We start from the raw sequence: 22,085 nt of genomic DNA, 5'->3' as shown, positions 1-22,085 counted from the left end.
GGTACAGAAACAACCATGGTTGATAGAAATGGCAAGATTAAGGAAGGGTTCACGGGTTAAACGAAAGTACTGCCAACAAGCAAAGACAGATCCTGAAAGACAGATAAGACTTGACCTGTAACAGAAATACCAAACAACTAAAGACGACAAGTCAAGACTATTGGGCCAATTTCGTCTAAACCCAGCTGCAGAATGACATCTGGGGATAACCATTCAAGATAGAAACAGAATAGGTTAAGACACCCACAGTTCCGTCAACACTGTAACAAGCTGATGGCACAGTTACCAGAGGATGGAGAAGCACAGCAGAATATCTTGTGAACAGGCTCCTCCCAGATGACGACCCCACACAATACAAGTGACACCACACTGACCTGAGAGAGAGGATGAGGCAACCATACATAAGTGACAATGTCACCATACCATTCTCACAAGAAGGGAGTCGTGACGGCAATCAGCAGGCTTAAAAACCAAAAAGCACTTGGTCCAGACAAAATACTTTCAGAAACATTAAAACAAACATTAACACAAATCACATCTTTTCTTACTAATGTGTTAAACGAGGCATTGCTAACAGGCAGAATTTCAAACCTCTGGAAAATTGCTAATATAGTAACAATCAGGAAATCACAAGACAAAGAACCAGCAGACCCCAAAATGTACCGACCGATCTGCCTCATAAACACTCTCACCAAGGTACAGGAAAGGTTCCTGTGCGACCGCTTTCAATCGCACAGATGCTGCCTCAGCCCAATGCCTCATCAATTTAGCTTCAGGGAAGGTAGATCAATAGGAGACGCCATCAACTGAGCACTGACAGTAAAAAATAGCGTCAGCAACAAATACATGGCTGCCGTACTAATCGCTGGGGCTTTTGACAATCTGTGGTGGCCGTCTCTGTTTGCCAGGTTAAGGGAAATGAGGCTATCAGCTTCACTCTACAATAGCCTCCTCAACTATTGCAGAGGCAGAATGGACGGCAGGTACAAACAACGTTGTCAAGAGAATAACAAAGGGATGTCCGCAGGGCTCGATCTGCGGACCAATATTTTCGGATATCGCAATTGACCTCTTGCTGAACACCCTGGACGGTGACTATAGTGTAAGAGGTGTGGTGGCATATGCAGATGATCTGCTCGTAGTGGTGTCAGCCAACTCGAGAGCACCACTAGAGACAAAAGGCAACTGCTTCAGAAAATGAACAGTTGGTGCAAAGAAAATAAACTAAAAATAGCACCCAACAAAACTGTCTATTTATTGCTCAGACAGACATTACAGAGGAACCCAGTTCTAAAATTACGACAATACTAGCATACAGAGGAAGCAAGCCACATATTATCTTGGACTACATCTTGACAAAAAACAGACTTTCAACTATCATATCAAACTGCTAACACAACTCTGTATAAATTAGGTATTAACGCTTTGTCATCCGCACATCTAGTACAAATGTATTGGCTTGGCACTGGCAGCGCTAATTCGGATTACTTGGCTTGTTGCCAGCCGTTCTTGACATTATCGGGAGATTGTAAATTGTTAAGTTTTACTAATCTCATTGTCAGTTCTTATAGGTTCACATCCTGTTCCCCTACTTTCATAAAATTTCGAAGATTTACATACATACATAAATAAATACAAAATTTGTTTGTTTTGTATATTTGTTTATTTGCATTGTCTTTGGTACTTAGTATTTCTCTTTTGTATGATATGCTGCTAAACAGTCCCCAAGATGCATTGCAGTTCCTTCGTTTTTGTTTATTTGTTTCGGAAATAAGTATTAACTGGTGTTGCTGTATGTGACCGAAAAGTCTGTCAACCAGATCTGATGAGACGTGTGTGATGTAGTGGCAACCCCCAAGTTTTGCTCAGAAGCAGGTACATGGTCTTTTATCCATGAATCAGACACTTTTCAATAAAAAGTCGTGAAATCTGAGACTGTTGTGGTCTGTATTGAAATAGTGCCATGTAATGGCATTAAATGATGCGCAATTAAAGAGATACTTGTAAATCTTTTTTGACTGTTTTATAGTTTTTCTGTATATAGGGTAATAACTCAAATATTGGTCTGCCTGATCCACTCCTTTCATGTATTTGCTACAGTCTATTACATGTTCAGGTTTTTATAAATTGTGTAATTGGTTTTTCTACTTTTTCTTTGAGTGTCAGTCAAATGTACATTTTCTGTGAGTGTCAGTCAAATTGGCATTATGTGTTGTAGAGATCATTTGTATTGTTTTAGTTTTCGAAGCTCTCTATACCAGTGTGAGTACTTCACCTTTCCATTGGTGACAGGCTTCAGACACAGTGACTTTTGCGTGCTTTAATTTTTCCAGAAATCCTCTATTTTGCTGTATCGTTCCATAAACTCGAATTTTCTTTTCAAGTAACTTCTCTGCAAGTTCTCCACTGTTATAATAATTATCCATGTATAGGCGATGCCACTTTCCATAAGAAGGTGTCAGTAGTTCCATCACTATTTTTGCTAAACGGTTTCCAGTGCTGAAATATATCTTGAATGAGGGAATGTATCCCATACTTGAATCACACAGCATCCGTATGAGTATGCCATATTTTGTAATTTTCGACGGATTGTAAACTTTAAAATTTAACCGTCCACGCCACGGTATCATTCCTTCATCAACTGAGATGTTTTGACTTGGGTTAAAGGTTTCTTTAAGCTTCTTGGAACAATAATCAATTGTGAATCACATTTTGAAAAGCCGGTTGGCATTATCTGGTTTATTGTTGTTGGAAAAATGTAAAAATGATAAAATTTGTCAGGATTGGATGTGGGACATCGTTTTGCGAAATATTGGTGTGTCTATCAATGGATTCGTTGACCAATAATCATCGATCCTAGCTTTTTTTTACAAATCCCATAAGGACAGCAAGCCCAAACTATTTTCTGAGTTTGGGTCCCATAACGTCGATAAATTTGGCTTTTTTTTAATACAGTTTCCTTCTGTTGCAATTTTGACTGTAATACTAGTTGATTTCGTTGCTAATATATTCAAATAGATCGTTCCCAATATATAATTCTACGATATCCTCGGCGCTCTTTGTATCTTTGGGAAATATGTTTGGACCTGGAGATTCTTCAAATTTATTATTGGTCCTCGGTAAATGAAAGTCTGACCACTGTTCACTGGCTTCTTCTTCTGATTCGTCTGAATCAGCTGGCAAATGTAGCGTTCACCGAATTCTTCTTGGACGTATTTCACTATCTTCCGACGATTCTGCTTCACTTTCATTTTTCTTATATTCATTGTCTTCTTCCCAATCCGCCAAGTTGTCCGGAATGTCAGACTAGACGTCTGCACATTCTTCGTAAGTAATTGTATCGTGTCACCATAATTACAGGAACCAACATGATAAACAAAGCAAAAATGAAACAATGGTGGTTTCAAACATGTCAGAGAGGGTGGGACGCATCTGACAAGGGTTGCTGAGTACACTCTTTCATTCCTAATGTACGTGAAAGATTACAATTCGACCCAAGCTGGGGGGATGTTCTGTTTTCTGACAGGACATGGGGTGTGTGTGGTACACTTAAATTGCATGGGACTTAATAACGATGAAATAGGCATTTGCGGAGAATCATGGAGACCAGAACATCTCACACCGCTATGCAGATCTATTCGAAGATCTATTTGGAATGACACTGACATTCCCAGTATTATGTGTAATTCCGATGATTGGAGCACAATAAATGGTGTAGCCAATATCGTATTGAACATACTGCATGAAGAATACAAGCACCAAAACTCATATGGGAGGAGACATAGGCAAGCACAAACAACACAGTAAACCACATGGGAGAACACAAGCACAACCAAAGATTCTGAAACAGAAGAAGGAACCAACACACTAAGTGAACATGACTCAAAAGGGATCAACATGTAAGGGACCCAAACCAACACCACTTGACACTGCATGCCATAATACAATCACAAACAACACAACAGGCTGTAAAAGTCATGAAACAAATAAACACTGACACCACATACTAAGGCTCTAGTAATAAGGTGCCATCGCTTGGGAGGAGAAGGCTTGAAGAAATTTTATTCCGAGGCTCCTCCTCCCCAATGACACATTGCATATTGTTTAAATTATACAACACACAAGCAATAATATGTTATTCATCTTACTGTGTGCAGACGGAAATATATTCTCTTCTTTGTGTAAAGCTACAGTTAATGAATTTTAGATATCAAATGTATTTTCTGTATAAAGTATTTGTTGTTGTTGTTGTTGTGGTCTTCAGTCCTGAGACTGGTTTGATGCAGCTCTCCATGCTACTCTATCCTGTGCAAGCTTCTTCATCTCCCAGTACCTACTGCAACCTACATCCTTCTGAATCTGCTTAGTGTATTGATCTCTTGGTCTCCCTCTACGATTTTTACCCTCCACGCTGCCCTCCAATGCTAAATTTGTGATCCCTTGATGCCTCAAAACATGTCCTACCAACCGATCCCTTCTTCTAGTCAAGTTGTGCCACAAACTTCTCTTCTCCCCAATCCTATTCAATACCTCCTCATTAGTTACATGATCTACCCACCTTATCTTCAGCATCCTTCTGTAGCACCACATTTCGAAAGCTTCTATTCTCTTCTTGTCCAAACTGGTTATCGTCCATGTTTCACTTCCATACATGGCTACACTCCATACAAATACTTTCAGAAACGACTTCCTGACACTTAAATCTATACTCGATGTTAACAAATTTCCCTTCTTCAGAAACGATTTCCTTTACATTGCCAGTCTACATTTTATATCCTCTCTACTTCGACCATCATCAGTTATTTTGCTCCCAAAATAGCAAAACTCCTTTACTACTTCAAGTGTCTCATTTCCTAATCTAATCCCCTCAGCATCACCCGATTTAATTTGACTACATTCCATTATCCTTGTTTTGCTTTTGTTGATGTTCATCTTATAACCTCCTTTCAAGACACTGTCCATTCCGTTCAACTGCTCTTCCAAGTCCTTTGCTGTCTCTGACAGAATTACAATGTCATCGGCGAACCTCAAAGTTTTTACTTCTTCTCCATGAATTTTAATACCTACTCCGAACTTTTCTTTTGTTTCCTTTACTGCTTGCTCAATATACAGATTGAATAACATCGGGGAGAGGCTACAACTCTGTCTCACTCCTTTCCCAACCACTGCTTCCCTTTCATGCCCCTCGACTCTTATAACTGCCATCTGGTTTCTGTACAAATTGTAAATAGTCTTTCACTCCCTGTATTTTACCCCTGCCACCTTCAGAATTTGAAAGAGAGTATTCCAGTTAACGTTGTCAAAAGCTTTCTCTAAGTCTACAAATCCTAGAAACGTAGGTTTGCCTTTTCTTAATCTTTCTTCAAAGATAAGTCGTAAGGTTAGTATTGCCTCACGGGGTCCAACATTTCTACGGAATCCAAACTGATCTTCCCCGAGGTCCGCTTCTACCAGTTTTTCCATTCGTCTGTAAAGAATTCGCGTTAGTATTTTGCAGCTGTGACTTATTAAACTGATAGTTCGGTAATTTTCACCTCTGTCAACACCTGCTTTCTTTGGGATTGGAATTATTATATTCTTCTTGAAGTCTGAGGGAATTTCGCCTGTCTCATACATCTTGCTCACCAGATGGTAGAGTTTTGTCATGACTGGCTCTCCCAAGGCCATCAGTAGTTCTAATGGAATGTTGTCTACTCCCGGGGCCTTGTTTTGACTCAGGTCTTTCAGTGCTCTCTCAAACTCTTCACGCAGTATCTTATCTCCCATTTCATCTTCATCTACATCCTCTTCCATTTCCATAATATTGTCCTCAAGTACATCGCCCTTGTATAAACCCTCTATATACTCCTTCCACCTTTCTGCCTTCCCTTCTTTGCTTAGAACTGGGTTGCCATCTGAGCTCTTGATATTCATACAAGTGGTTCTCTTCTCTCCAAAGGTCTCTTTAATTTTCCTGTATGCAGTATCTACCTTACCCCTAGTGAGACAAGCCTCCACATCCTTACATTTGTCCTCTAGCCATCCCTGCTTAGCCATTTTGCATTTCCTGTCGATCTCATTTTTGAGACGTTTGTATTCCTTTTTGCCTGCTTCATTTACTGCATTTTTATATTTTCTCCTTTCATCAATTAAATTCAATATTTCTTCTGTTACCCAAGGATTTCTATTAGCCCTCGTCTTTTTACCTACTTGATCCTCTGCTGCCTTCACTACTTCATCCCTCAGAGCTACCCATTCTTCTTCTGCTGTATTTCTTTCCCCCATTCCTGTCAATTGTTCCCTTATGCTCTCCCTGAAACTCTGTACAACCTCTGGTTCTTTCAGTTTATCCAGGTCCCATCTCCTTAAATTCCCGCCTTTTTGCAGTTTCTTCAGTTTCAATCTGCAGTTCATAACCAATAGATTGTGGTCAGAATCCACATCTGCCCCTGGAAATGTCTTACAATTTAAAACCTGGTTCCTAAATCTCTGTCTTACCATTATGTAATCTATCTGATGCCTTTTAGTATCTCCAGGCTTCTTCCATGTATACAACCTTCTTTCATGATTCTTGAACCAAGTGTTAGCTATGATTAAGTTATGCTCTGTGCAAAATTCTACAAGGCGGCTTCCTCTTTCATTTCTTCCCCCCAATCCATATTCACCTACTATGTTTCCTTCTCTCCCTTTTCCTACTGACGAATTCCAGTCACCCATGACTATTAAATTTTCGTCTCCCTTCACTACCTGAATAATTTCTTTTATCTCGTCATAAATTTCATCAATTTCTTCATCATCTGCAGAGCTAGTTGGCATATAAACTTGTACTACTGTAGTAGGCATGGGCTTTGTGTCTATCTTGGCCACAATAATGCGTTCACTATGCTGTTTGTAGTAGCTAACCCGCATTCCTATTTTTTTATTCATTATTAAACCTACTCCTGCATTACCCCTATTTGATTTTGTATTTATAACCCTGTAATCACCTGTCCAAAAGTCTTGTTCCTCCTGCCACCGAACTTCACTAATTCCCACTATATCTAACTTTAACCTATCCATTTCCCTTTTTAAATTTTCTAACCTACCTGCCCGATTAAGGGATCTGACATTCCACGCTCCGATCCGTAGAATGCCAGTTTTCTTTCTCCTGATAACGACGTCCTCTTGAGTAGTCCCCACCCTGAGATCCGAATGGGGGACTATTTTACCTCCAGAATATTTTACTCAAGAGGACGCCATCATCATTTAATCATACAGTAAAGCTGCATGTTCTCGGGAGAAATTACGGCTGTAGTTTCCCCTTGCTTTCAGCCGTTTGCAGTACCAGCACAGCAAGGCCGTTTTGGTTAATGTTACAAGGCCAGATCAGTCAATCATCCAGACTGTTGCCCCTGCAACTACTGAAAAGGCTGCTGCCCCTCTTCAGGAACCACATGTTTGTCTGGCCTCTCAACAGATACCCCTCCGTTGTTGTTGCACCTACGGTACGGCCATCTGTATCGCTGAGGCACGCAAGCCTCCCCACCAACGGCAAGGTCCATGGTAAAACTAAAAATGTAAAATATGAAGTTATTTAAGGAATACTGCAGTCAGGTAGCAATGAACTACATTCTATTTCTACTAACAGATTTACAACCATAAGGGTCAATCCATATGAAGTGGCCCAGTGATGGTTGCTTGACCATTTTTAAATATTTTAATTTTTTATATGTGATTGCCCTATATTTGAGAAGCTCGAAACAGTTTTTTAAAACAATGTATCTTGCGCCTATACTGGATGGCAGCCATTTTTATTTGTAGGTGCGTGATGAATTTTCAGGCTGGAGACATTAGTGAAAATTTGAGTATCTCTGCACTGGGTTAAGTTACAACATTGCAAATGACATGATTGTTTTTAGAAAAGTGTCCTCTACAACATTGTCTATTGCACAAAATACCCTAAATTCAAAAATAACCAGACAAAATTACCTCCAAAGTTTGGTATCCAAATTTTCAAAAATCCACTTTTTAGGCCCAAAAATAACAAACAAGCAGTGATTTATGAGAGTCTATTTTTTCCTATAGTTAGATATCGTACACTACTAGCCTCATATGGAGGAAGAACACTTATAAATGTTTCCTTAATTTTTTATGGATTTTTGAAATTTGAAAATTTTCATTTTTTTGTTAAGTTTGGGGTTAGTTATCTCAGGTGGGACTGAATGTAAAAATATGATTCTTGCACAGTTTGTACACCTATATGATAGCAACGTACTGTAAAAATTTGAACATTGATATCTGACTTTGAACAAAGATATGAATTTTTGAAAATGAGATAATTCACGTTACTCTACAACTGATCTTATGGCTGTTGCCTATTCATGTGTGATATTGGCAGTATCTAATCAATTATTATTGAAGTAAGGCACTGAATTATTTACAAAAAGTGGAAACATCACTAAAATTAGCATTTATATTATTTTGACATACTTAAAATAAATATTTTCAATTAACATCCTTCGAGATGCGACTGTTCCTAAACCTGTTGGTGAATGTTAAGAACACTTATTTCTTCAGACAGCTTCTGTAATATAGAATAAGACCTCCCAGTTGCTGTGGTAAGTTCAAGCACTAAAAGTTTCCTTAAAACATTTTTCATTGGTATCCAAAGTTTGTAATTAGTAATTTCTTGAATGATGTTCTTGGGCCAGCAGGGTGGTAAAAATACACAAAACATCATTGTTTTCCAAACTTAATCTTTCAACCTCTGCAAACCACCACTGTTCATCATACACATATGCCACTACGTCATTCAACGTTCATAAGCACAAACCATTTTAGATGAGAATAGCTCGAGCTTCTACTGAGACCTTCTCACCTGAAATAGATACAAATAGGCTATTATCAACAAACAAGCTACTTAGACCATGTTACAGATCCAAATATAGTAAATCACTTCCCCACTACAACTTATTTGCACCACATTTATTATATTACATTTTTTTCTTTGACATTTGCATTATATAAATTATATTATCATCAACTAGGCAGAAACAAATTATATAGAACCGCTTTAACATTTGTTAAGCGTTCAATTCTCTGTGACCTTAGAGAAATTTTTATACATTATGTTCTTTATATTATTTTTAAAAAAGGTTTTTTAAAAAAGCTGGACTTGATGGGCTGTCAGTACAATCTTACATTGAGTATGTGGAATAATATGCAAAAGAACTTACTCATCTTCTACTGGTAGTGTAATGTACATTGCTGGAGGACCAAAGCTTTATTAGAAAAAGGCACAGTTTATTCCTGTTTTCAAGAAGGGTAATTGAACTGACACTCAAAAATATAGGTCTGTATCTCTGATCTCAGTCTGTTTTAGAATTTTGGAACAAGTTTTATGCTCATGTATGATGACATTTCTGGAGACTGAAAATCTCCTCTACTGGAATCAACATGGATTCCAAAAACACCAGTTGTTTGAAACCCTGCTCACTCTTTTAATCCTCGACACCCAGAAAGCAGTAAACACTGGTGTCTGGATTGATGCTTGTCCTTGACTTCCAGAAGGGGTTCAGCATAGCTTTGCACTGTCGCGTAATGAACAAAATAAGAAAGTACAGAATATCGGATGAGATGTGTCATTGGACTGGTAAACAACTTATGTTAAACAGAACACAGCACGTCATTCTCAATGGCGAGAAATCTTCAGATGTAAAAATAACTTGGGGGGGGGGGGGGGGGGCACATCTCAAAGGGAGTGTTGTAGGACCATCACTTTTCACAACATATTTAAATGATCTAATGGTTGAAGTCAGAAGTTTAATGACGCTTTTCATGGATGATGCTGTTACCTGTTATGTACAGAGAAGTTGCAGTGCTAAAAAATTTTACCGAAAGGTGGGAAAACCTACTGAGAATTGATGATTGGTGCAAAGTTTGGCAGTTGACTCTCAGCATTTACAAATTGTAGTATATTGTGTATAAACTGGTGGAAAGACCCATTAATTGATGATTATAATGAGTGAGTGCAGAACAATCACAGTGGGGTATTGCTGCAGTAGTATTGTGATGTAGTAAATTGTACCCCTTACACATTCTTGTTCTCTAGAACTTTCACAGCTGAGGTGTCTTTCTTCTGGCAGAAGCACTGTCTAGCTAATTTCAGGTCCAACAATGCCCAAGTGCTGCTGGCCACGTGAATCGAGTCGTTGTTTGGGCTTCATGTGGAACGGTCACATGTAGATGCATCAATAGTTGCTAAAGTGATGAATTTTGACTTTGGAAGTATTTAGTCAATTAGTAGGGTAGTAGTGAGCAATGATACAGTTTATTCGCAGAAGATACACACAGTTATGTGTGGAATCTGTGGACAAAACAATATCATCACCGTTAGTTAGTATCTTATGTTGGCGGAACATCTAACATTTATAAAAATCGTTACCATAGACAGTTATAAGCGGAAAAAATAAATCAGAAAAGCAATACAGCAATGACAGACTTAGAAGGGGAGGCCACGATGTTGGGATCACAGATTTACTTCATACTTTGTATGCCTTAAATAGGCCATTAAAACAACATAATGTGCAAGTAGTAATGTGCACAATTGTGGCAATTCCGAGAAAATCGCAAAATAAGTGTTACACATCTATTATGTAACTGATACATCTGCACATAGGTGCTGGACCTTTGAGTTAATGGTGGTCAAGTGGTTAGTGTTTGAGCTAAGTAAGACGAGCGTGTACGAGGTGAGGGTTCTACACCACTCAAACTTAAGGGGACCACACCCTGCCCATCTAACCCATGTTAATTTAGGCAAGTATTTGACCCATTTCTAAAAAAACTATTTGGTGCAGGACCTTAATATTTTTACTGTATGTTACATGATACTAATAGAGTCAACTGTACTAAAATCTACTTTATCCATTTTATAGTTTTTTAGAAATACTTTTTTAAATTTATTAACAAAAAATATTAATTTTTTTCTGCAGAAAATACTTTTTTGTGAACTTCCTAATGGGGGAATATTAATGAATGTAGTACCAGAGGTGGCTTTTTTTTGTTATGCAGAGTCTCTGAAAATGTCATTCATTTATCTATGATAGTTTCTGATATAATGGGGCATATTTACTGAAAATTTTAGTTTGCGGGAAATTGACTTTAAAGAAAAAACTTTCGAAATTTGTTACTTACAATTAATTAAAACTGTTCTGCTGCATATGATGGCCCTTCTTTGGCCTCTAGCAGGTCTTCCAGCTTCTTTTTCACTTTCCAGGATGTTTGTCTTGCTTTCTTGGCCATATTAGATGCAGACCTGTCTGCATCGGCTATCCTCATTTTATCGCAATGTTGCAGTGATCATATTTTCACCAGGATTAATTCCCAGCTTTTTCAGTACCCAACACTATCCAATATTACCACAATTGAATGTAATAACAGCATCATGAACTCCTAGTTTCATTGTATGCATGCTTACAAATATAGTTTTAGGCTATGCATGCCCACAAATGCAGTTTTAGGAAAGCGGTTCCAAATCATGCTGTTGAAACATTCATTTGGGTTCTGTGTCTGCCCATGTAGACATTTCCTTAGAAGGTCAGGATGAGCCAAGTCTCTGAAAATAGCTTTAATTGCTGTAATAACAGCAGCAGGAAGAGAATGCTGGTGAGAATAAGATTCTCCAGTTGCCTGAGCCCTATCGTATTTGCACCATGAATTTTCTCCTGATGGACACAATCCATGACATGGCTTAGTCATCAGTAGAGGACTTATGGAAGAATATGGCCCAAACATCTCTCTTCATTGCCTCCAGATTTTCTTTATTTCTCCTAATTGCCTGCCCATAGTATACCTGCAAGTTTTCTATTTCAGTTTTAGTTAACCGACCCTGTCCAGTCCACAATTTTCTATCTTTTTAATTTTTTTCCTCTCATATCAACAGTTAGTTTTCTCAACCTTGTTCCCGAACGTTTTTTAACATTCTGTTTTGCTAATAATGGCATCTCCACATGGCTTAGAGCTCACCACATTGTTGTATGCCTTACTGTCACCATCGCCCAAATATTTGCTGTACTGTACGCCTCTTGTTTCTATGGAGTGATGGAAATATTTGTTGTTCTCCATGGACTTCCATACCACCACTTGTTCCTCTAAAATTAGCCACACAGTTGTGTTCTGTATGTTCATTGACTTTACAACATTTGCAATATTTAGACATTATCTCCACATCTAACACTTTACCGGTGTCTGCTCTCGTGGCAGTCGCTACTCCATTGAGAGAAGTATGTCCTCTTTTCTGCCAACTTCCATCAAGTGCACCTGCAATATCCAAACATCCATCATTTTCTTCCACTGCTTTCCTAGCAGCCATTTTCATGCTTTCCTCACTGACATCATATACAGCTTTCTCTAATATTGCAGTCAGTTTTTCAAATTTATTTGGTGTTTGATGTAAGTTCATCACTGAGCAAATTGTTCTCCCTGCAGCCATGCCCTTGCCAATGGATCATAAGGCATAAACTAATCTAGTATTGATTTCATAAGGGCCACTTGCATCTGGTTCTGAAGAACTCATTCATGAAATCACAGCTGAGCACAGTGGTTAGCACACTGGACTCACATTCGGGAGGACGACGGTTCAATCCCGTCTCCGGCCATCCTGATTTAGGTTTCCCGTGATTTCCTTAAATCGTTTCAGGCAAATGCCGGGATGGTTCCTTTGAAAGGGCAGGGCCGATTTCCTTCCCAATCCTTCCCTAACCTGAGCTTGCGCTCCGTCTCTAATGACCTCGTTGTCGACGGGACGTTAAACACCAACTACCACCACCACAGCTGAGCATTTAGTGCAAATTAAATCCAAAGCAATTGCTAGGCCTTTTCTCCCACTGGCAATCTCACAAATTTTCACACTCTTTGACCCACCACACTGTCTACATTGTACAAATTTAGAAATTACATCTGATAATATTCTCAAATTTATAATAATGTTACTGCACCCCTCGTCACTTACAGTAAATTCGTTGTAACACTCTTGAAATGGTGAGATTTCTTTGATGATGCACTGAATTGCAATTAGAAACATCATTGCCAGGCGACGTAACCTCTTGTACAGGAAGCTTTCTAAATTGTTTCCTCTAAATTGTCGTTTTTTGAAAATGCCTTTACGTTTCATCATTTTCAATAAACACAAAAAAACACACATAAACAACCACTGCAAATGTAAGTATAACAACTATTCGTAATCACACTTGAACAAAACTAATCGCGTGTTTGAAAGCGTGTTGTTTACAAACAGCAGAAACAAAAGAATGCTGACCATTGCATTTAAAAAAATATCCCTAATGTGCAATGTAGGGGATATAAAGATCTAAAATATATGCAGAAAAGTGGATGTGGCACATTAACACACGTGGTAGGAAAATGCTCTTGAAATGTTCGAGAAAAGTTTTTTGCAGCAAAATCATTTTCAGAGCACTTACATGAAGCCTTAATCTATCGAAATATGATGAAAACCGAAAATTGATTTTTTTCGACTTGAACCACCGTGCGGTCCCCTTAATTTTTAATCTATATTTTTTTCATCACTGGTCACATTATTTAATTTATATGACATTTGAGAGATAATATAATTTTTTTAAAAAAGTCACGTGAATTTGCATGAGGCTTTAGTGAATTTCATGTTATTTGAGTACTGACTATCTTTAATTAAATTTAGTTATTAGAACAAACATATTTATAACTATCCTATCAACAAGTAAATGAACAAACGCATAGAGATTTCCTGAAAATGTATGCCTGTCATGATTTACGAGGTCCTTTATATATGCAGTCTGGTGTAAGATATCTGGTACTACTTTGTACCTCAAAGCTCCGAGCAGCAGACGCAAAGGCAGGCCCCATTTGACAGTTAACCTGCATAGTGGTTTCACGTAGCTAATGTAGCAAGAATGAAAAGTGTAGGTGCAAATTTTTTGAGTATCACAGAATTTACACATGCACTACAAAAATGAAGATTTGAGCAGGAGTCGAACCATTGCCTCACACATGGTCATTTTATGAAGCTTGAACGCTAACCACTTGACCCCCATATACTCTAATGTGTGGCACATAAACACAGATACATCAGTTACACAATAGACGCGTAAAACTTCTCTTGTGGTTTTCTCGAAATTGCCAGAGAGCGCACCTTACTACTTGCACATTATGTTATTTGATGACCTACTGAAGGTGTGCAAAGTATCAGTGATCCCAATGTCGTGGCCTCCCCTTGTTAGTGGAACGGACAAATAGGAGTAATTGCAGGTAAAGCAAATAGCAGACTGAGATTCATTGGAAGAATTCTCAGGAAGTGTAGTTCACCACAAAGGAGATAGCGTAAAAAACTCTTGTTTGATAGATTCTTGAATAATTCATCAGTCTGGTATGTGTAACAAGACAGCATTAATAAAGAAAATAGAGAAGATTCAAAGAAGAGCAGTGTATTTTTTGTTACAGCTTCACCTAGTAAGCACAAAAGTGTCACAGAGATGCTCAAACAACTTCTCGGCAGATGCTACAAGAGAGGTGTTTTCATCATGATCTGATATACTGTTGAAATTCCTGGAAGCTTACTTTCCTCGAATAGTCAATCAATATATTGCTCCCTACTACATGTATCTTAAGAAATGACCATGAATGTAAAATTAGACAAACTTTTGCTCTCAGTTAGGCTTACCAACAGTCGTTCTACCTGCAAACCATTTGTTACTGTAACAGGAAAGGGGGAAATGACAGTGGTACACAAAGTACCCTCCGCCACATACTTTAAGGATGCTTGGTGAGTATAGATATGGATGCCAGACGGTCCAGAACCTGTGGCATATGCATAAGCACTGTGCTTTATGTTGTTTGCATTGCATATAAGGTGGGAATTAGGATGATACAGAATTTTTGTGTAGGTATTTCAGTTTGGTATTTTTGCCTTAAGATTCATAAGTGTGGATTTTTCTGTGCCTTATTCATTGTACTCAAATGAGTAAACATTTCGTTTATTAATGTTATTTTAAAAGGTACGTTTTAGATAGTGTGCAGGTCCGCAATTTTTGCATATGGTATTATATATTAGTATAAACATTTGTTGGCTCTGTATTGTCATTTACTTGAGGTACTGTTTGGGCTGTGTGTGGTTGTTGGAGGTCGCCAGCAGGCGTCTTTATGCTGTGTGTACATCATGGAGCTTTCAACAACACATGGATTGCTGAAGGGCCCCATCAGAGTATGCGACTTTGAGAAGTGACAAGGAGAATGTATATTCAAAAATGTATAAATCAAATGTCATAAAGCAGCTTTTAGTGTTTTTCAGTGTAATTATGATATTCGCACTAAAAGTATGTTTGTGAATGCTCTTGTAGTAACTGCACGTGCATATATAATCCAGTAGAACTTATTTAAAAAAATATGGAAAAATAAGTGACACCTGAAGATCTGAACTAAATTAATATAATTTTAAGATTTTGCCATGTAGAATGGGGAATTCATGTAAAAAAACCCTCACCTTTGATTGTTTATAACTTTTTTTACAGAACAAGTACCACTTGGATTGTGCCTTTGAAAGCTGGTTATTTACTGCTAATAGAATTAAGTAACTTGTTTATCTATGTTTTCATAAAAATATTATGATGAGTTGAAAGAGTCGAGTACCATTATGTGATGGCACCTGTGATATATTACTTTTTTAAGTTTCACAAGCAACTGTAATTATGAATTTACTGAGAAAGTTACTTAATAATTTATTCAGTCTGTCACTTGTTGTGGATAATCTGAGAGATTTATTCAAACTGGCAAACAGTTATGTTATTTGAGTGTTATATGTAAGTAGAACACAAATGAATGAGCTATGTTGGTGCTCTGAGAAACCGGGATGGTTGCACATTGGAATTAATGCGACTCAGTATAACAACCATGTGAGGGATTTCGTAAGTTAACCTCTGCTTAACTCTCTTCTTGCATGTCAGTGTCATTGCAAATCAATGTCAAATAGTTATTAATAATATGAGAGAAATATGGCAAATAGTACCTTTTAGTTGCATGCAGTCTAACATGGTCTATAGCTGTGCAGTTGACTGGGCAAATAGGGACCATTTTAAGAGTAGTTCAGTTGAGAGCAACCATCACTTATCCGTTCCTACATAGATTTAATAACATTACACACAGTCACATTTTTGAACGTTAAGTATTTTTGCTGCACTTAATGACTTGGAGACAGAGCTTGCCTTTGGAAACTGTAAGTGTAGTGGGAGATGACTGACAGACAGCTGAGGCAGTTAGGAAAAGACATGTGAACTCTCCCAATGCCCAGGGCAAAAATGCTTCTTCAGCACATAAGCCAACTTAGTATGCACTTACTTAACCAGCTGCCTTTCGTGAAGTATCATACAGTATATTAAAGGAATATAAATGTGTATTTAAATGGGTACAGATGGTTGAAATATTACTTTCCTACACAGGACACACAAGATGGAAATTTGGTCTAATATTAATCCAAGTTTCCATTATGTGTGTGTCCTTTATAGGAAAGGAATATTACATTCATTTGTATTGCAGTTTGTCTTAACATGGCATTTCTCTTGTCTCCCCATCTGACTAAATATTACTGCAGAAAATTTGCATGTTGTACCATAATAATGTTTTCCCTGAGGCCTGGAAACAGGGCTACTTCAGTCACTACCTGAAAGGGACATTACGGCAGCACCTTCTGATTATTGACCTATTTGTGTTCTTCCTGCACTATCCAAGGCCCTAGAACATATAGTCTGTCGCCAGCTAACAGACTACCTAATTATGAACAAGCTACTAGACAAATCCCAGTCTATTTCCGTAAACTTCTGTTTGCCTTAATAGAGGTAACAGACAACCTATAGCTTGTCACAGATGCGCAAGAGGCAACTGTCGTGTTTTTTGGACTTCAGCAAAGCCTTTGACACTGTCAACTTCGACATTTTATTTGCTGAACATAGCAGTCTAAATTTCTCGCCAAGTTTGTTGCAGTGGTTTCGCTCATACCTGACGTCTTGCCAGCAATGCATCATGTCCGGCACCAGAAAGTCCCAACGGAGGCAGGTAGTATTAGGCATCCTGCAAGGTTTGGTATTAGCTCCTATACTCGTATGTACACTGATGACCACCATTTCTATCTAAGTGTGATGTTATCCTGCATAGCCTTTCTCAGGAAATCTCACAGTGTCTGGAACTGGTTATGAATGCCTGTGTTTATTTTAAGTGTGATCATACTTCACCATCATGTGTACAGCTATCCTGGAGACAACCACAGAAATTTGCATACCCTCTGTCTTCTCTAGCTTCTTATCAGCGAACACTGTCCCTCTTACCTTTATTCGAACTTAATGCTCTTGTCTGAACAATATGACAGAAACACCTCTTGCCATCAGAGCAAGTTCCTTTCTGTCCCATTCCATCATTCAGCTACTTTCTCGAAGTCCTTCTCATTAGCAGAAACCCAACTCTGGAATAACCTCTCACATTACATTGTAGAACTGAATGACATCATCTGCTGCAGAAGACAATTCATGACATATTACTAAAGCAAAATGCATAATGTTTAACCGCATGTAGTTTACTCTTGCACATATAGAATATATGGAACAGATGCAATCTTCGGTGTACAATGCATGTTGATTTTTAAAAGAAATCATTTGAGTCTATAAACGCCAAAGTTGATACTGATCATATTTGGTATCATTTAGATTAAACTGAAAAACACAGTAAAGTGTACTTAACAAAGGAAGGGATGCTGGATATGTGTAGTTTGATGAGAGAACGTCTTTGGAAAATACAAGAAAATGAAATCTGACAATCATAAATAATGATTTTATGGTACTTCAACTTTGAAAAATTGAAATTCCTTTTCTTTTTGTGTTGTTGGCTGCCGTACTTCCATGATTGTTAAAATGTAGAACTTTTCCTTTGGTTACAGCTATACAAAACTGGGGTTTGCTGCAAATAAAGAACCTCAGTTTATCATCCCATCAGCAATTGCGATTAAGGAAACTGCAAAAGTTGGTGATCAAGCTATTCGCAGACTGACGAAGGGAGTAGAAGATTTAGATTTTTACATTGGAGATGAAGCTTTTGATGCTACTGGATATGCTGTAAAAGTAAGAATTCAAGTAATAGTGTATCATTTCTCTCTTTTAACATCTTTTGAGTAAATTGAGAAAATGGATGTTTGTAATTTTTGAGATATAGGTAATTATGAACTGCAGGTAGTCATCAACAATACAATCTGGTGGTGGTGGTGGTAATAGTAATAGTAGTAGTAGTAGTAGTAGCAGTAGTGCTTGTACTTTTGTTGCTGTTGTTGTTGTTGTTTGTGAAGTATGTTTCTTCATAACTGAAAAATACAGTATCTTGTGTAAATAAACAAAAGCTAGTTTCACAGGAACAGTTCTGTATATTGTCTTGCTTGTAGTATATACTTTTTTGGGTAAATGTCTTCAATTCAATCCAGTACATGTCTTGTGGAGTGTGTTGTAATGGACAGCAATAGAAGTTGCCATTAGCCTATTTTTAATTCTCTACATCCTACCTCATTTGGTGCAACTATTTCTTGTTTCATTTTTCTTTTGTCAGTGCTTGTAATAGAAGCATCTCAGGTATGAACATTCTTACATCAGGTTTAAATTTATGAAATCAGCATGTGTCATTTATCCATTTTAGGTTTCACCCAGATTTGTGTATCCAACACAGTTTTCTATGTAATTTTGGTTTTTAGTCATCACTGTTTCATAAGATTTTTGTTATCTACAGATGTGTGATGCATAGAAGTGGTTATAGGAGCTTATTTTGTGTTGAGCTTTTTTAAAGGCCGATTAAGGCTTTTCTTAGATTTTAATATTTCTATAGTGAAAGTGCTTTTTTTCGCAAATTCTAAGATTACTTCCACACAAAGGTAGCCATAATCTGTAGATAATTTCCTAAAAGATAAAATTATACTGCTGCCACTGCCTAATTCTGGTCAAATAAAAAAACAGCCTGTACAACATTTCTGCTCAATTGGATAACTATTAGATGACTCCCAAAACTCCTGACATTAGAAAATAGTACACACAACAGTTAATGCTGGTGAAAAGTAATACTCTCTGCCCCATCTCCCTTATTTAGTCTAATAGAAAATTAATTGGAGCACATGAAAACCATCACAGCGCTTATTGAAGACATTCTGAATTCAAGTTTTTGAAAAAGCAATTACAGAATTTTGTCAAAATGCTACAAATTGTTGTCATTAATGATGCACACAACTTATCTTCTATAAGATAAATTTCTGTTTATTTCTTATATACTACCTACTGAGTGAGGTGATGCAGAGGTGAGTACACTGGACACAGATTTGGGAATACGACAGTTCAAATCCGCATCTGGCCATCCTGATTCAGGTTTCCCATATCGCTTCAGGTAAATACTGGGATGGTTTCTTTGAAAGGGGCATGACCAATTTCCTTCCCCATTCTTCCTTAATTTAATTAGAGCTTGTGCTTCATCTCTAATGACCTCGTTGTCGACAGGACGTTAAGCACTGATCTCCATTCTTATAACCTAAAACATGACGTGAGCAAGAGACATTGTACATTATTCATCATTTGGTTTTGAAGCTCTTGTTTCATATCTGGTTCTTGTGCAAATGACGTGTGTGTGTGTGTGTGTGTGTGTGTGTGTGTGTGTGTGTGTGTGTGTGTGTGTTTTCTATTTGAAGTCTCTGCTTCTTTGAAATAGACAAAGAGATTTGTTAACCAGCCAAACAAACTCACAGTAACACCATTTATTTGCAGATTACAAGCTCCCAACAAACAGTAGTATATACAGAGGGTCCTCCATAACCCATTTTCCATATCTAAAAACAAAGAAGATATCACTTACCAAAAGAAAGCGCTGGCAGGCTGATGAACACACAAACATACACACAAAATTCTAGCTTTCGCAACCAACGGCTGCTTCATCAGGAAAGAGGGAAGGAGAGGGAAAGAGAAAAGGATGTGGGTTTTAAGGGAGAGGGTAAGGAGTCATTCCAATCCCGGGAGCGGAAAGACTTACCTTAGGGGGGAAAAAGGACGGGTATACACTCGCATACACACACATATCCATCCGCACATACACAGACACAAGCAGACATTTGTAAAGGCAAAGAGTTTGGGCAGAGATGTCAGTCGAGGCGGAAGTACACAGGCAAAGATGTTGTTGAATGACAGGTGAGGTATGTGCGGCGGCAACTTGAAATTAGCGGAGGTTGAGGCCTGGCGGATAACGAGAAGAGAGGATATACTGAAGGGCAAGTTCCCATCTCCGGAGTTCTGACAGGTTGGTGTTAATGGGATGTATCCAGATAACCCGGACGGTGTAACACTGTGCCAAGATGTGCTGGCCATGCACCAAGGCATGTTTAGCCACAGGGTGATCCTCATTATCAACAAACACTGTCTGCCTGTGTCCATTCATGCGAATGGACAGTTTGTTGCTGGCCATTCCCACATAGAAAGCTTGACAGTGTAGGCAGGTCAGTTGGTAAATCACATGGGAGCTTTCACACGTGGCTCTTCCTTTGATCGTGTACACCTTCCGGGTTACAGGACTGGAGTAGGTGGTGGTGGGAGGGTGCATGGGACAGGTTTTACACCGGGGGCGGTTACAAGGGTAGGAGCCAGAGGGTAGGGAAGGTGGTTTGGGGATTTCATAGGGATGAACTAAGAGGTTACGAAGGTTAGGTGGACGGCGGAAAGACACTCTTGTTGGAGTGGGGAGGGTTTTCATGAAGGATGGATCTCATTTCAGGGCAGGATTTGAGGAAGTCGTATCCCTGCTGGAGAGCCACATTCAGAGTCTGATCCAGTTCCGGAAAGTATCCTGTCACAAGTGGGGCACTTTTGGGGTTCTTCTGTGGGAGGTTCTGGGTTTGAGGGGATGAGGAAGTGGCTCTGGTTATTTGCTTCTGTACCAGGTCGGGAGGGTAGTTGCGGGATGCGAAAGCTGTTTTCAGGTTGTTGGTGTAATGGTTCAGGGCTTCCGGACTGGAGCAGATTCGTTTGCCACGAAGACCTAGGCTGTAGGGAAGGGACCGTTTGATGTGGAATGGGTGGCAGCTGTCATAATGGAGGTACTGTTGTTTGTTGGTGGGTTTGATGTGGACGGATGTGTGAAGCTGGCCATTGGACAGGTGGAGGTCAACGTCAAGGAAAGTGGCGTGGGATTTGGAGTAGGACCAGGTGAATCTGATGGAACCAAAGGAGTTGAGGTTGGAGAGGAAATTCTGGAGTTCTTCTTCACTGTGGGTCCAGATCATGAAGATGTCATCAATAAATCTGTACCAAACTTTGGGTTGGCAGGCTTGGGTAACCAAGAAGGCTTCCTCTAGGCGACCCATAAATAGGTTGGCGTACGAGGGGGCCATCCTGGAACCCATGGCTGTTCCCTTTAGTTGTTGGTATGTCTGGCCTTCGAAAGTGAAGAAGTTGTGGGTCAAGATGAAGCTGGCTAAGGTAATGAGGAAAGAGGTTTTAGGTAGGGTGGCAGGTGATCGGCGTGAAAGGAAGTGCTCCATCGCAGCGAGGCCCTGGACGTGCGGAATATTTGTGTATAGGGAAGTGGCATCAATGGCTACAAGGATGGTTTCTGGGGGTAACAGATTGGGTAAGGATTCCAGGCGTTCGAGAAAGTGGTTGGTGTCTTTGATGAAGGATGGGAGACTGCATGTAATGGGTTGAAGGTGTTGATCTACGTAGGCAGAGATACGTTCTGTGGGGGCTTGGTAACCAGCTACAATGGGGCGGCCGGGATGATTGGGTTTGTGAATTTTAGGAAGAAGGTAGAAGGTAGGGGTGTGCGGGGTGTCGGTGGGGTCAGGAGGTTGATGGAGTCAGGTGAAAGGTTTTGCAGGGGGCCTAAGGTTCTGAGGATTCCTTGAAGCTCTGCCTGGACATCGGGAATGGGATTACCTTGGCAAACTTTGTATGTGGTGTTGTCTGAAAGCTGACGCAGTCCCTCAGCCACATACTCCCGACGATCAAGTACCACGGTCGTGGAACCCTTGTCCGCCGGAAGAATGACGATGGATCAGTCAGCCTTCAGATCACGGATAGCCT

At 39.1% G+C, this 22,085-nt stretch overlaps 1 protein-coding gene across 1 annotated transcript in view; it reads left to right on the top strand.

Annotated features, from left to right (window-relative positions):
* Window positions 1-22,085, top strand: part of LOC124796089 (actin-related protein 3) — a 90,305-nt gene that overhangs the window by 10,213 nt on the left and 58,007 nt on the right. The window contains exon 2 of the mRNA XM_047260174.1: window positions 17,930-18,110. Coding sequence (XP_047116130.1) covers window positions 17,930-18,110 — 181 coding nt within the window. The remainder of the gene's footprint in view (window positions 1-17,929; window positions 18,111-22,085) is intronic.

Source organism: Schistocerca piceifrons, chromosome 4, assembly GCF_021461385.2.
Source record: "Schistocerca piceifrons isolate TAMUIC-IGC-003096 chromosome 4, iqSchPice1.1, whole genome shotgun sequence".
Classification (NCBI taxonomy): domain Eukaryota; kingdom Metazoa; phylum Arthropoda; class Insecta; order Orthoptera; family Acrididae; genus Schistocerca; species Schistocerca piceifrons.
This window is presented reverse-complemented; position numbering and strand designations above follow the sequence as displayed.